At 43.6% G+C, this 12,533-nt stretch overlaps 1 protein-coding gene across 4 annotated transcripts in view; it reads left to right on the top strand.

The window, feature by feature from the left end:
- The window catches only part of Nmrk1 (nicotinamide riboside kinase 1), a 31,451-nt gene that overhangs the window by 1,848 nt on the left and 17,070 nt on the right, over nt 1-12,533 (top strand). For all 4 annotated transcript variants that reach the window (XR_009057562.1, XM_057777609.1, XM_057777611.1 and 1 more), the window contains exons 2-4: nt 2,123-2,186; nt 6,281-6,371; nt 6,616-6,664. Coding sequence is in view for 3 of the 4 variants with exons in the window: in XM_057777609.1 (XP_057633592.1) it covers nt 2,158-2,186; nt 6,281-6,371; nt 6,616-6,664 (169 nt within the window). In the remaining variant the exon portion in view is untranslated. The remainder of the gene's footprint in view (nt 1-2,122; nt 2,187-6,280; nt 6,372-6,615; nt 6,665-12,533) is intronic.

Raw genomic sequence — 12,533 nt, 5'->3', positions numbered from 1 at the left:
TTTAGAAGGTTGTTTTTCTGGAGCCATCATAAGATTCAGTTTATCTTTGCTCCAAGTTCTATATACTTCATAACATACTCTGCTGTAAGGCCAGATGCAGGGGCCTGCACTTGGGTGGCAGAGGATCAAAGTAAGGTCATCTTTCACTACATAGCCACTTTAAAGCCAGGCCGAGCCACATGAAAAGCCTCAAAAACAAACAAAAAAGCAAACAAACAAACAAACAGCGTGTATATGGATATAGAGAGCATGGCAACTCTTGACTGCAACTTGTTCAAAATTTAGGTTTTAAACCATTCTTGAAGAGACCCTAAGTTATAATGAAATAGAACTTGGGAGTTGCTGGTGCCGTGTACGAACCTGGATTGTATCTGAACCTTGTGTATCCAACACAGTTTTTGAAGCGGACAGCTTCAAAGATTGTTAAGCTGCTCACTGCTCCACTGACCACTCAGTCCTGCCCCAGCCTTGTTTCTGCATGGCCCCCATTCTCCTCCTCTCCTGCGTTATCACCTCCTCATGGCTGGTGAGATAGGCCCAGCACTTATCCAAACACTGTTTTGAATAGTCCCAGGTTGCTAACTCAATGTAGACCTGGGGTGCCTGGGTTTTAGACTTTTCAGTTATTATTTATTTGGTGAATATGTGGACACATGAGTGCCGTGCAGGTGTGCAGAGGTCAGAGGACAACTCAGAGTCAGTTCTCTCCTTCCATGTGAGTTCTGGGGCTCCAACTCCAGTCATCGACCTAGTAGTGAGTAACTCAGGTCGTCGGGCTTTGGGATGAGGGATACCGTTTCGATTTGTGAGAAAAAACACAGCCTTGCAATCCCTTGTACTTGGCTGCAGGAGTTTCCATCCTTCTTGCCTGAAGGAGTTTACATTTAGATTCTTCCACCTCATTCCTCATCTCCGAACTGCTCGAGTTCACACACAGGTAACCCCCTCAAGTCTTTCCAGTACCACAGCTACAGTCATTGCTTCCATCCTCTGTAATCGAGGCAGTATCCTGATGTATCTGCACAAATATGTCAGGCAGGAAAGGGACCAGTATTTTCCAATAACTGTACACAGCAAATGCATGGCTTTTCAACAATACAGCAATAAGAATGACACGGATTATCATCCTTCAGAGCCTGAGAAGTCAGCACACATGCAACAGCCTTTTGTGCTCTTGGTAATGAAGCATTTCAGAGCCTCCGTGGAGACAGGAAGATGTTCACTTAATTGATCTAGTTTCTGTTCTGGCTTTTCTAGAAATGGATATCTGTCATTCCAGTCTGGACCAATTTGTACTTCTGCAAAGCTTGAGGATGTATCCTGTGCCAGTAAAAGCTTTTTCCAGAGATGGGGGAGAGACTAAGAGACTGACTTCTGTCTTCCTCTGCCGCTAGTGGCAGTGCCTTCTTTTAGTAGGAAAGCAGGAAGGGCATAGAGAGAGGTATATTAGTCAGATTGATCTAGAGGGACAGAACTTACAGAGGAATATGTGTGTGTGTGTGTGTGTGTGTGTGTGTGTGTGTGTGTGTATGAATGGCTTCCAGGCTGTGGCCCAGCTAGTCACAATGGCTGTCTACCAACAGAAGGTCCAAGAATCCAGGAGTCTGTCAGCGCACAAGGCTGGATGTCTTAGCTTGTCTTCAGTAAATCCTCAAATTCCAAGGAAATAGACTCTAATGTTAGTGAAGGGATGGACTTGCCAGCAAGATCAAGGGCAAGCAGGCAAAAAGAGAAACCTTCTTTGTTCCATGTCCTTTAGTCAGCAGAAGCTGTATCTTCCCACCTCAGAAGATCTGATTAAAAGTGGGTCTTCCCACTCCAGATGACTTAAGAAAAAAAAATCCCTCACAAGTGTACCCAGCTGCTTGGGTTTTTGTTCATTCTAGATGTAGTCAAGTTGACAACTAAGAATAATTATCACAAGGTAACCCAAAGAAGTAGGCCACACGAGCATGACATCGGTTAACAGGCACTAAGGAAACACCAGCTATTGGCCTCTGGAAGCCAGACTGTGGGTAATGTGGGGTTGAGGCCACTGATCCCCTCCCAGCTGTTACTGCTTTTCAGAACTAACTCGAGTCAACTAAATGATACTGAGTTTATTTTTATTTACTTATTTTAGGAACTAATAGGAAGACGTGATTTCCAAAGCCAATTATGAAAACATTTGTCGTTGGAATTGGTGGGTGAGTAGTTCTTTCATAAACAGCTGGGCAGGACACTCCAGTGTAGGGGGAGGCTGCCCAGGCCACGAAATAATCACTCAGAAACTATATTAATTAAATCATCGCTTGGCCAATCACTTCAGCATCTTTCTGGCTAATCTTTATATCCTAAACTATCCCATTTCTATTCATCTGTGTATCGCCACATGGCTGTGGCTTACCAGGAAAAGTTCCATCCAGCATCCACGTGGCTTCTCCCTGACTCAGCCTACTCTCTCTATGTATCTTTTCAGTCTGGTTGTATTCTGTTAAGCCATTGGCTGAAAGCAGCTTCTTTATTAACCAATGGTATACAGAGGGGTCCCACATCACTCCAGATGTCCCGATGGTGTTTCGTGTGGACATGGTAGAGAAAGGTGTGGGGAGTCCCAAGACCCAAGAGGAGTGCTGCTACTTGGACACCAGTGGGAGGTGCAAGGGTTTACCAGGGGAAGGAAGAGGTGGGGCCAGCAGTATTGCCAACGGTTCCATTTGTTTACTGGAGCTGACCCTGGAGATGAGAGCTGATTGGTCATTCCTTTGATTGAGGGTGATAATCATTTCCCATGTGGATGCTGGCATAGTGTAAGAAAAAAATAACACCCCCTTCTTTTTTTATGGCCAGCTTTGACCTGGGAATACAAGCTTCCTTACCTATAGTCCTCCTCCCCCAGCTTTAGGGTGACCAGGTATACTATTTGGCTAGGCTAGTTGGTGTTGCCCTGGTATGATATTAGCCACGTATTTCACTGTCACAAGTATGCTAAACTGTGTAGTCATTTGACCTGTGGCGCCAGAGGCTGATATACAAATGTGACATCAACAGCAATGAGAAAGATTATTTGTCTTGCTGCTGGATTGTGTCTATCATTCTTCATGCGTGTCTTATTGACAAAACATTTGCGATATTACAAATGTAATTTGAGAGAGATAATCTGTTGTGTTACATCACACAGGAATCAATTAGGGATAGGAAGGAACTGGGTGCAGCTGCGTAGCAGAGCATTTGCCTGCATGTGTGACCCCAGCATCAGACAGAGAAAAATAAAAACAAATTAAGAATGAATTGAGCATCAGAATGTGCCTTGTTGTGGCTCCAATCTGCCTGGAGCCTAATCTGTGTTGTCCTGAAGGACTACTCCTGTCCTCAGCTTCAGGTCACACTCTCTGCCACTCCCGTGGTAGACCATTATTCATCATTCCCTAATTACAATCACCAGTTTAATCCTGGGGAACAGTGGCCGGGGGAGGGGGGAACAGGGGACAGGGACAGTTCAGGGTCAGGGATACCCATGCTGTATTTCAACTTAGCTTCCCACTCCAGCAGTAAACAGCTTCCTCTGCCCCAAGTTCCTCAGCTAGAATATGGGGCTTAATATTAATATATCACCTTGTTATGGAAGTGGTCTCATCTTGCTTGACTAACTGTAAACACTGGCTTTAGCTTCAGCCTGTACTGCTGTGCCCTCCTATTACAAAAGGAACTATACATTTATTTGTAAACAAAGAAAGGAAAAACATCAGGTAGTCTCTCACTTTCCTCCCTCAGATCCTAAAGTTCTGCTCTGGAGCTTTTCCCTAGGGCGAGGAAAGCTTGTGTGAAGGAGTTTCTGAGCTTGCTGAAGGGGAAGGAGTGGGTCCCGAGGCGTCACCTGACCCACTGGGATGGTTACATTCCAAGTGTGGATTGCAGGCTCTGTGCTCAATGATGAAACCCTTTCCCAGCTGGTCCATTCCCTGCAGGACTCCTACGAAAAGTGCTTCCTTCAGGTGGCTTCATCTGAGTCAGTGGGGAGGAGCCTATTTATTGCTAATTTAATTATACAATCTTAAAGAGAAACTATAAGAAATGACACATTTTCTGGCTAGATTGCTCAGACCATACTAAAGTTTCTTTTTTTTTTTTTTTTTTTTTTTTTTTTTGGTTTTTTCGAGACAGGGTTTCTCTGTGGCTTTGGAGCCTGTCCTGGAACTAGCTCTTGTAGACCAGGCTGGCCTCGAACTCACAGAGATCCACCTGCCTCTGCCTCCCGAGTGCTGGGATTAAAGGCGTGCGCCACCACCGCCCGGCTAAAGTTTCTTACTTTTAAGCAAAAACTCAATAACTGACTATGGACTTGCAATATGGTTTATAGACTTTTTTATTTTTTGGTTTTTTCAAGACAGGCTTTCTCTGTAGCTTTGGGGCCTGTCCCAGAACTAGCTCTTGTAGACCAGGCTGGCCTCAAACTCACAGAGATCCGCCTGCCTCTGCCTCCCGAGTGCTGGGATTAAAGGCGTGTGCCACCACCGCCCAGCTTGGTTTATAGACATTTTTTGTTAAAAAAAAAAGGAAAGGTGTTATCAGTGTTCTCAGTATGTAGAATAACAGCCCCACACCCTACCTACTTGTTGTAAAATAAAATGGACAATCTTATTAATGTCTTCTACTTTGCAGGTATAAGGTATTTACATGATAATATATAGCCAATAATCATTTTGTCTGTGTTTTGCTGTTGCTCTTGTTTGATGGGTTGGGTTTTTTTTCTTTTTTGGGGGGGGGGAGTGATTTGGGTTTGTTTCTTTTTTTTCTTTTAAATATAGACAGGGTCTCACTAAGTAGCCCTTGCTGCCCTGGAACTCACTTTGTAGAACAGGGTGGTCTTGAACTCACAGGAGATCCACTTGCCTCTGGGTCCTGAGTACTAGAATTAAAGGCACGCACCACCATACCCAGCCTCACAAGTCCTGATGAATGTATTTCTCTCTTTAGATTATAAACATTGCCATGTTGATCTCTCCCAGAACTAGTCATGGGTTCTTGCCAATAGATGCACAATCAGGAGCTTTGTACTATGAACATTTGATGTGTGGTGAAATCTTGCCCTCTTTTCGGGGTGACTTAAAATACAGGAATACAAAGAAAATCAACTGTATTAAGATACAGCTGTAAAGTACTTACACATAAATCTGTGGCCTTGTGATAGTTCATTGCTAGTGTAATAAACAGCATATGTAAGTTTGGAATAATGAGTACCTGTGATCCTTCAGAATACCTGCCCTCCTACAGCTCAGCCTGCAAAGGGGTGCAGTTCTTGCCGACACCCAAGTCACAACCATCATCACTACTGCAGTCCTACTTGTGATAAAAGGAACTGCTGATTTCCTGTTAGATTTTAGTGAAAATGCTGTAATCTTTTTTCTTCCAAATTCACAATGACCCTGACTTCTTTCACAGACCCTTTGGCTACGACTGAGCTCTGCGCTAATCACCTCTTTGCCAAAATGATAGAATAAGCCAGGCATGGTGGCTGACACCTGTAATCCCAATACTCAGGAGGTCAGGGCAAAAGGTTCACTGTCAATTCAAGGACAGCCTGGGCTACCCAGCTAGGGGATCACCATGGACTGCAGAGCGATACCCTCTTCAAAAGAAAAACCCAAAAAGGAAGGGAAGATTGGCTAGAGAAAGGCCCCTCACATGCCGGAGAGTAAGAAACAGGACACACCAAGTTAGTTGGGTATCTGTGCCTCCAGATGTCACAGTCCAGCCAGAGGGAACAAACAACTGACCTGATGGAGAACTAACCCTGGGCCTCTACATGGGCTCCAGAGAGAGAGAGAGAGAGAGAGAGAGAGAGAGAGAGAGAGAGAGAGCATGCCACAGGAAATGTGGGCTCATGCGTGGGCGGACTTCTGATAAGCCATTCCTCTTTTTTCTTGTGGGGTTGAAGCAATCACAGTGGCCATGGGCAGGTCTATAAATTTGCAGGAAGGTGTGCACAAGACTTCTCTGGGGTGTGTCTCGAACCCAGAGCTGTTTAAACAGTCAGAACATTGTTTTGCTTCCTGCATGGTGTCTCCAGTTCACTTACCTGTTACTTGCCTCTCTCCATCCTTTACTTGTCTCTTACTATTAGGACAGCTTATCATCTTTCAGACTTGTGATTTTGCCTGAAAAACAAAACACAATATGTGAAAATAAGCATTTTTATCTCAGGTAGTAAATATTTTTTTAAATATTCCTTTAAAAAAATAGTTTGAATGTTCCTTATTCCCTAATGTTTCCTTGAACCTCCTGCTTTTTCTTGTCTCAGTGTGACAAATGGCGGGAAGACAACACTGGCTAAGAAGTTGCAGAAACACCTTCCCAATTGCAGCCTAATATCTCAGGACGACTTTTTCAAGGTACATATGAAGCTTCTTAGACGATCTACCTGACTCTAAAAGGCTTACCAACAAAGTTAATGATATCCAAAAGCTTTGGCTAAGGATAGACTTGGTGCAATAGTGTTACCTGCCCACTAGGTGGCACCATGTGTCAGTGACCGGCTTTGCTCTGCCCATCATTATCCAAAGCAGTTATTAAAGGCTTATCTTTTTAATTGTATAATTGCATCGTTTCTGCCCACCACTATGTTTGTTTTTCCAGCCAGAGTCTGAGATAGACACAGATGAAAATGGATTTTTGCGGTATGATGGTAAGTGGAGTCCTGTGTGAAATAGTATGAGTTTATATTCGTTTGCTTTTCAAACGCAAACCTCTCTCTTCTCTCTCTCTCTCTCTCTCTCTCTCTCTCTCTCTCGCTCTCTCTCTCTCTCTCTCTCTCTCTCTCTCTCTCTCTTTTTCTCTCTTAACATAAAGTTAAATGTTATATAGGGAGGGCAAGAAGGCTCCTTGGGTTAATGCCCTTGTCACACAAGCCTGAAGACCTGAATTTGATTCTTTTGAACCTTTAAAGGTGGAAGGAGAAAACTGCCTCCACAGAGCAGGCTCTGGTCTCCCCAAAAATACTGTGGCATGGAGGCCCCCCAACACATCACACACACACACAAACACACACACATGCATGCATGCACGCACATGATCACACACACGAATAATTTGTTTTGAATGTTTAAATATTGCTGTATTTTAAGCCTGCAATTGTAGGGTTTTTTTTAATCTCTGGCCAACTATTTAAGTAAACAGAAAATCTGTCCCAGAGAATTAAATTTCAGACTCAGAACTGGGATGGTAGATTTTTTTTTTCCCAGAAGCTAGGACAGGGTAGGTTTGTCATCTTTTTGTCCATCCCTGACTCTGACATATGACTAGCCATGCTTATGACTTTGAGGCTCACCCACTAGAATATTTCATCTACATCAGACTAGCTTTAATGCATTCAGCTTCCCTTCCCAGTATCAAAGCACCAGAAAGCGTGTGTGTGTGTGTGTGTGTGTGTGTGTGTGTTTGTTTGTTTGTTTGTGTGTTTTGCTACTTGGAAAACCTTGGAATGTTTTTTAGATTCACTTCGTTCCCTTGACCCAGGCTGATTCTGTTGGGAAGCCAAAGAATTAAAGTCATCCAGAAAGCATTTCTTTTCCTGCAGAGACTAGCATAATAAGAGTTTGTGGTCTTGCTGTCTTTTATAATTAACAGACTATCCTTAGTATGTCTGTAGACCAACCGAGGGGGCTCTACCAAAAAGACATGTTCTCTATCTCCAGTTTTAAGGATCTGCGGATTTGGTGTTACATAACAGTTCTTACAGACACACAGTGCCTTTCAGACTAAGTCCCTTCTTGACAGTTCTATGTCAAGTTTCAGTCTTGATACATTGTTTCTTCTCTTCCTTTCTTCCTAAAGTAAGAAACTACTTTGGGGAAAGAAAGAATGAAAAGACAATTGAAGCAGTGACAGAGCATTATTGTTCCCATGAACTGAGGAGTTCTTGTAAACTAACTAATAAAAAGGTAACATTTCAGTAGAATTAACGCCAGAAGAATGTGAATGCCTTCCAAAAAACAGGAGGTTATCAAAGAGTTGCAATCACCTTTCCTCCAGTTCCAAAGTAGACAGAGAATTTTAATAAAGGGTAATGACCCAATGGCAGGACCACTACAAATCAATCACCCTCGTGCACATTACATGGGATTACAAACTAACACAACTATGTCTCACAAATGCCTTGAAATGTTCCTACCATGAATGCATGTACCCTACATTCAAGAATCTATCTTTTTTTTCTTTTTTATTTATTTATTTTTTATTGAAAAAATTTCCGCCTCCTCCGAGCCTCCCATTTCCCTCCCCCTCCCCCCACTCCTCTCCCCCTCCCTCTCCAGTCCAAAGAGCAGTCAGGGTTCCTTGCCCTGTGGAAAGTCCAAGGTCCTCCCCCCTCCATCCAGGTCTAGGATGGTGAGCATCCAAACTGGCTAGGCTCCCACAAAGCCAGAACGTGAAGTAGGATCAAAACCCAGTACCATTGTCCTTGACTTCTCATCAGCCCTCATTGTCCACCATTTTCAGAGATTCCGGTTTTATCCCATGCTTTTTCAGCCCCAGTCCAGCTGGCCTTGGTGAGCTCCCAATAGATCAGCCCCACTGTCTCAGTGGGTCGGTGCACCCCTCTCGGTCCTGACTTCCTTGTTCATGTTCTCCCTCCTTCTGCTCATTTGGACCTTGGGAGCTCATTCCGGTGCTCCAATGTGGGTCTCTGTCTCTGTCTCGATCCATCGCCAGATGAAGGTTCTATGGTGATATGCAAGATATTCATCAGTATGGCTATAGGATAGGGCCATTTCAGGTTCCCTGTCCTCAGCTGCCCAAGGAACTAACTGGGGACATCGCCCTGGGCACCTGGGAGCCCCTCTAGGTTCAAGTCTCTTGCCAACCCTAAAATGGCTCCCTTAATTAAGATATATACTTCCCTGCTCCCATATCCACCCTTCCTTTTTCCCAACCATCCCATTTACAATCTATCTTTAAGAAAAGAATTGAACTTTTCAGGTAAACGTCTCAATGTAAAGTAAGTCCAGGTAGACTCAACATCTTTGTAACCACTAAAAGGGCAGTTTATAAAAGTGAGTTAACAGATATACAACATGCTGGACAGCTTTAGTCACAAAAGGAAACTGTGCCCATGGTTCTGGAAGCTGGGATATGAGGTGAAAGGTTGGCTGCTGTTGAGGACTACTACAGACATTCAGTGCCACACTCTGGCCTTCGGTGCATTGCCACCGCCTCTCCTTTCCCTTCATGTGGCATCTTCCCTGTGTGCATATGTATCTATCTTCCTTAGTGACAACAGTCATACCACAGAAGGTGCCTGCCCTGCTGCTGAAAAATTATGTAAGGTGACCTTGTTAATGTATTTCCAAATTCACTAACCAACATGAACGAGTGGGCAAATAGAACACAGAAGTGAATTAGAGCATAGAGGTGCTCAAGTTATAGCAAACTCTATTTCAGTTCTATAGAGGGTGAGTAGGAAAAGACAGTACTTTTTAAATTACTTAAAATTATTTTTCTTATGAACAGCTTCAAAAATATGCAAAGGTAGACAAAAAATTATAATAAATGTTCATGACTTTATCACCCAGTTTCATATATGATGAGCCCTTTGGCCATCGTATTTCCTCTCTGCTCTGACCTACTTTCTCCATCTGCATTTTTTTTGAAGCATATCCTAAGTATCATCCCATCTTGTGTGAAGCAAGACACATGGATTCCATGAACTAAAGGATAAATCACTAGAAACGTAGAAAATGTTTTAACTCCCTGTCCCCTGTCATTGAGCCTTGTTCATTTAGCCAGAACCTGCAATACAATAAAAGAAAGGAAGACTAAAAAAGAAGACACATGCTGGCTGAGGACTTTGTGACTCAAGGGATCATGTGGGTATGAGTTCAGTTTGAAGGAAAATGCCCCCCCCCCGAAAGGGAGTGACACTATTAGGAGGTGTGGCCTTGTTGGAATAGATGTGGTCTTGTTAGAGAAAGTGTGTCACTGTGGGGGCAGGCCTTGAGGTCTCTTTTGCTCAAACTTCCCTTAGTATGATACTCAGACCACTTCCTATTACCTGCAAGCCAAGATAAAGGACAGTTGTTTATCTCTATAGCACTGTGTCTGCCTACACACCACCATTCCCAACATGATGATAACTATAAGCTGTCACCTCAATTAAATGTTTTCCACTATAAGAATTGCCATGGTCATAGTGTCTCTTCAAGGGATAGAAACCCTAACTAGGACACTGTGTTTTCTTTATTTCTTCCCATATACCACTGGGACTTCTGGAAATGCATGTGACATAGACCATCAATGGACAGAAAAAGCAGTAAGAAACCTACAACCAAGAACCAGAACAAGGGTAGCTACCGGAATACAGTGTTCTTTTATCCCACTTTAGCTAGGCTCAAAAGGAAAATCTACTCCCCTGTTGTGTCCACAGGCCAGTGGAGGGCTACACCCCAAGACTTTTACCTGCCCGCAGCAATGTGGAGTGACTTGTCTTCTATATCACCCACAGGAGATTTAGCAGAGCCAAACAGTGAACAAAACTTCCAAACTATGGGCAGCAGAGTCAGAATGAGACAGGGTAGGATGTGTAGTGATGTGGGATTCCCCTCTGTATGCTGTGATTACCATTAATGAATAAAGAAAACTGGCTTGGCCTGATAGGGTAGAACAGAGCTAGGCAGGGAAAACTAAACTGAATGCTGGGAGAAGGAAGGCAGATAGAGAAGTCATGTAGCCCTGCTGAAGACAGACACTGGGAACTTTTCCCAGTAAGCCATAGCCACATGGCAATACACAGATTAATAGAAATGGGTTAAACTAATATGTAAGAGTTAGCCAATAAGAAGATGGAGCTAATGGGGCCAAGCAGTGCTTTAAATAATATGGTCTCTGTGTGATTATTTTGGGTCTGAGCTGCCGGGTGACTGGGTAACAAACAAGTGGCCTCCCTACAACAGTGTAGGCTGGCCCTCCATCTTCCTCACCCAGGCCTTGTCAGCTGCTGTCATCAGGAATCAGTGAAAGATTGAGCTCCTCATTCAGCAGCCATGAATCTTTCCCCCTAAATAACCCTCTCCTGCCCACCTAGTATTTTAAGGGTGCCCATCTGAACCTGGGTACACTTCAGAGTGACTGGCTGCAAAGTAAGAAGATTAAATAGTAGCCACAATACACAGCACCCAAGATCATCAGGACATACCTGAAAGGCATTTGTCGGTCAAAGAGGCAGGAAAATCTCAACCTGGATTAGAAAAATAATAGCTGACAAGCATTGATTCTATGATGGCACTGTTGAAATTGTCTGACAGAGATTTGAAAGTGTGTTTGTAAAAAAAAGGTCACCAGGTACCTACAGATGGACTTGAAACAGGAGAAGAGTTTAAAAACCCCAAGAAAGAAATGGAAATGTGACAAAGGAACCAAGAAGAAATTTGGTAACTGGGCCGGGCGGTGGTGGCGCACGCCTTTAATCCCAGCACTCGGGAGGCAGAGGCAGGTGGATCTCTGTGAGTTCGAGACCAGCCTGGTCTACAAGAGCTAGTTCCAGGACAGGCTCCAAAACCACAGAGAAACCCTGTCTCGAAAAACCAAAAAAAAAAAAAAAAATTTGGTAACTGAAAAAAGTGTAATAACCCAAGTCTGGAACTCTCCAGGTAGGCTCAGTGGAAGAATAAACATGAGAGGAAAAGGTCCATAACTTGAAGACGTGGTGGGAATGACTTTGAACGGGAGGACATAGAGAAAGATGGAGTGATAGCAGAAGACCTAACATCTCACCTGGGAGCTTCAGGAAGAGGAGCATGGACTCACAGACGCAATAGTGAAGACTTCACGTTCGAGAAAAGACGTGAACCTGTTTTTGGAAGAATCTGAGTGACCCCACAGAAGTTAGACAAAATAGACCAAGACATAATTAGGGGAGGCACAATTTACAAACAGCAAACATGGGAATCATTCTACAGATGTTGGAAAGAAGCCCTCATGTTGTGCCTGTCTGTATGTCTGTACACACATGCTTCCCTCCGTTATGGAAATACTTAGGAGACTGATTTGTAAACCTTGATGAAATGGGAAGTTTCCTGGAAAAAGTGGCAGTTAGCCAAACCAGCAGCATAACTATAAGAAAATCTCAATAATCTTATCCCTCTTAACTTATTTAGCCCACACTTTTCTGAGAATTTACGGCAGAAACGTTCGTGAGGGCATGCAGTGTGATCAGTGGTCAGGAATGAAACTGAGAATTTTCGTGTCTGACAAATTGCTGGTCTGGTCTGAAGACCATGCATCAGGAATACCTGTTCCACTTCTCTAGAGTCCTACTAGAGGGTGCACATTTCAGGGTTTAAAATGACATTTGTATCCTACAATTTTTAAAAGGTTTTCTTGTAGGACTGGAGAAATGTAGGCTCAGTGGTTAACCCTTCTATCAGATGGGCTCAATTTCCAGCACCCACATGGCAGCTTACAACTCTATGTAACTTTAGTTTTGAGGGGATCTGATGCTCTCTTTGGCCATCTGTGGGCAATGAACACACATGCACAGACAGGCAGAACACCCATAAACA

Source organism: Chionomys nivalis, chromosome 8 (genome assembly GCF_950005125.1).
Source record: "Chionomys nivalis chromosome 8, mChiNiv1.1, whole genome shotgun sequence".
NCBI lineage: Eukaryota > Metazoa > Chordata > Mammalia > Rodentia > Cricetidae > Chionomys > Chionomys nivalis.
This window is presented reverse-complemented; position numbering and strand designations above follow the sequence as displayed.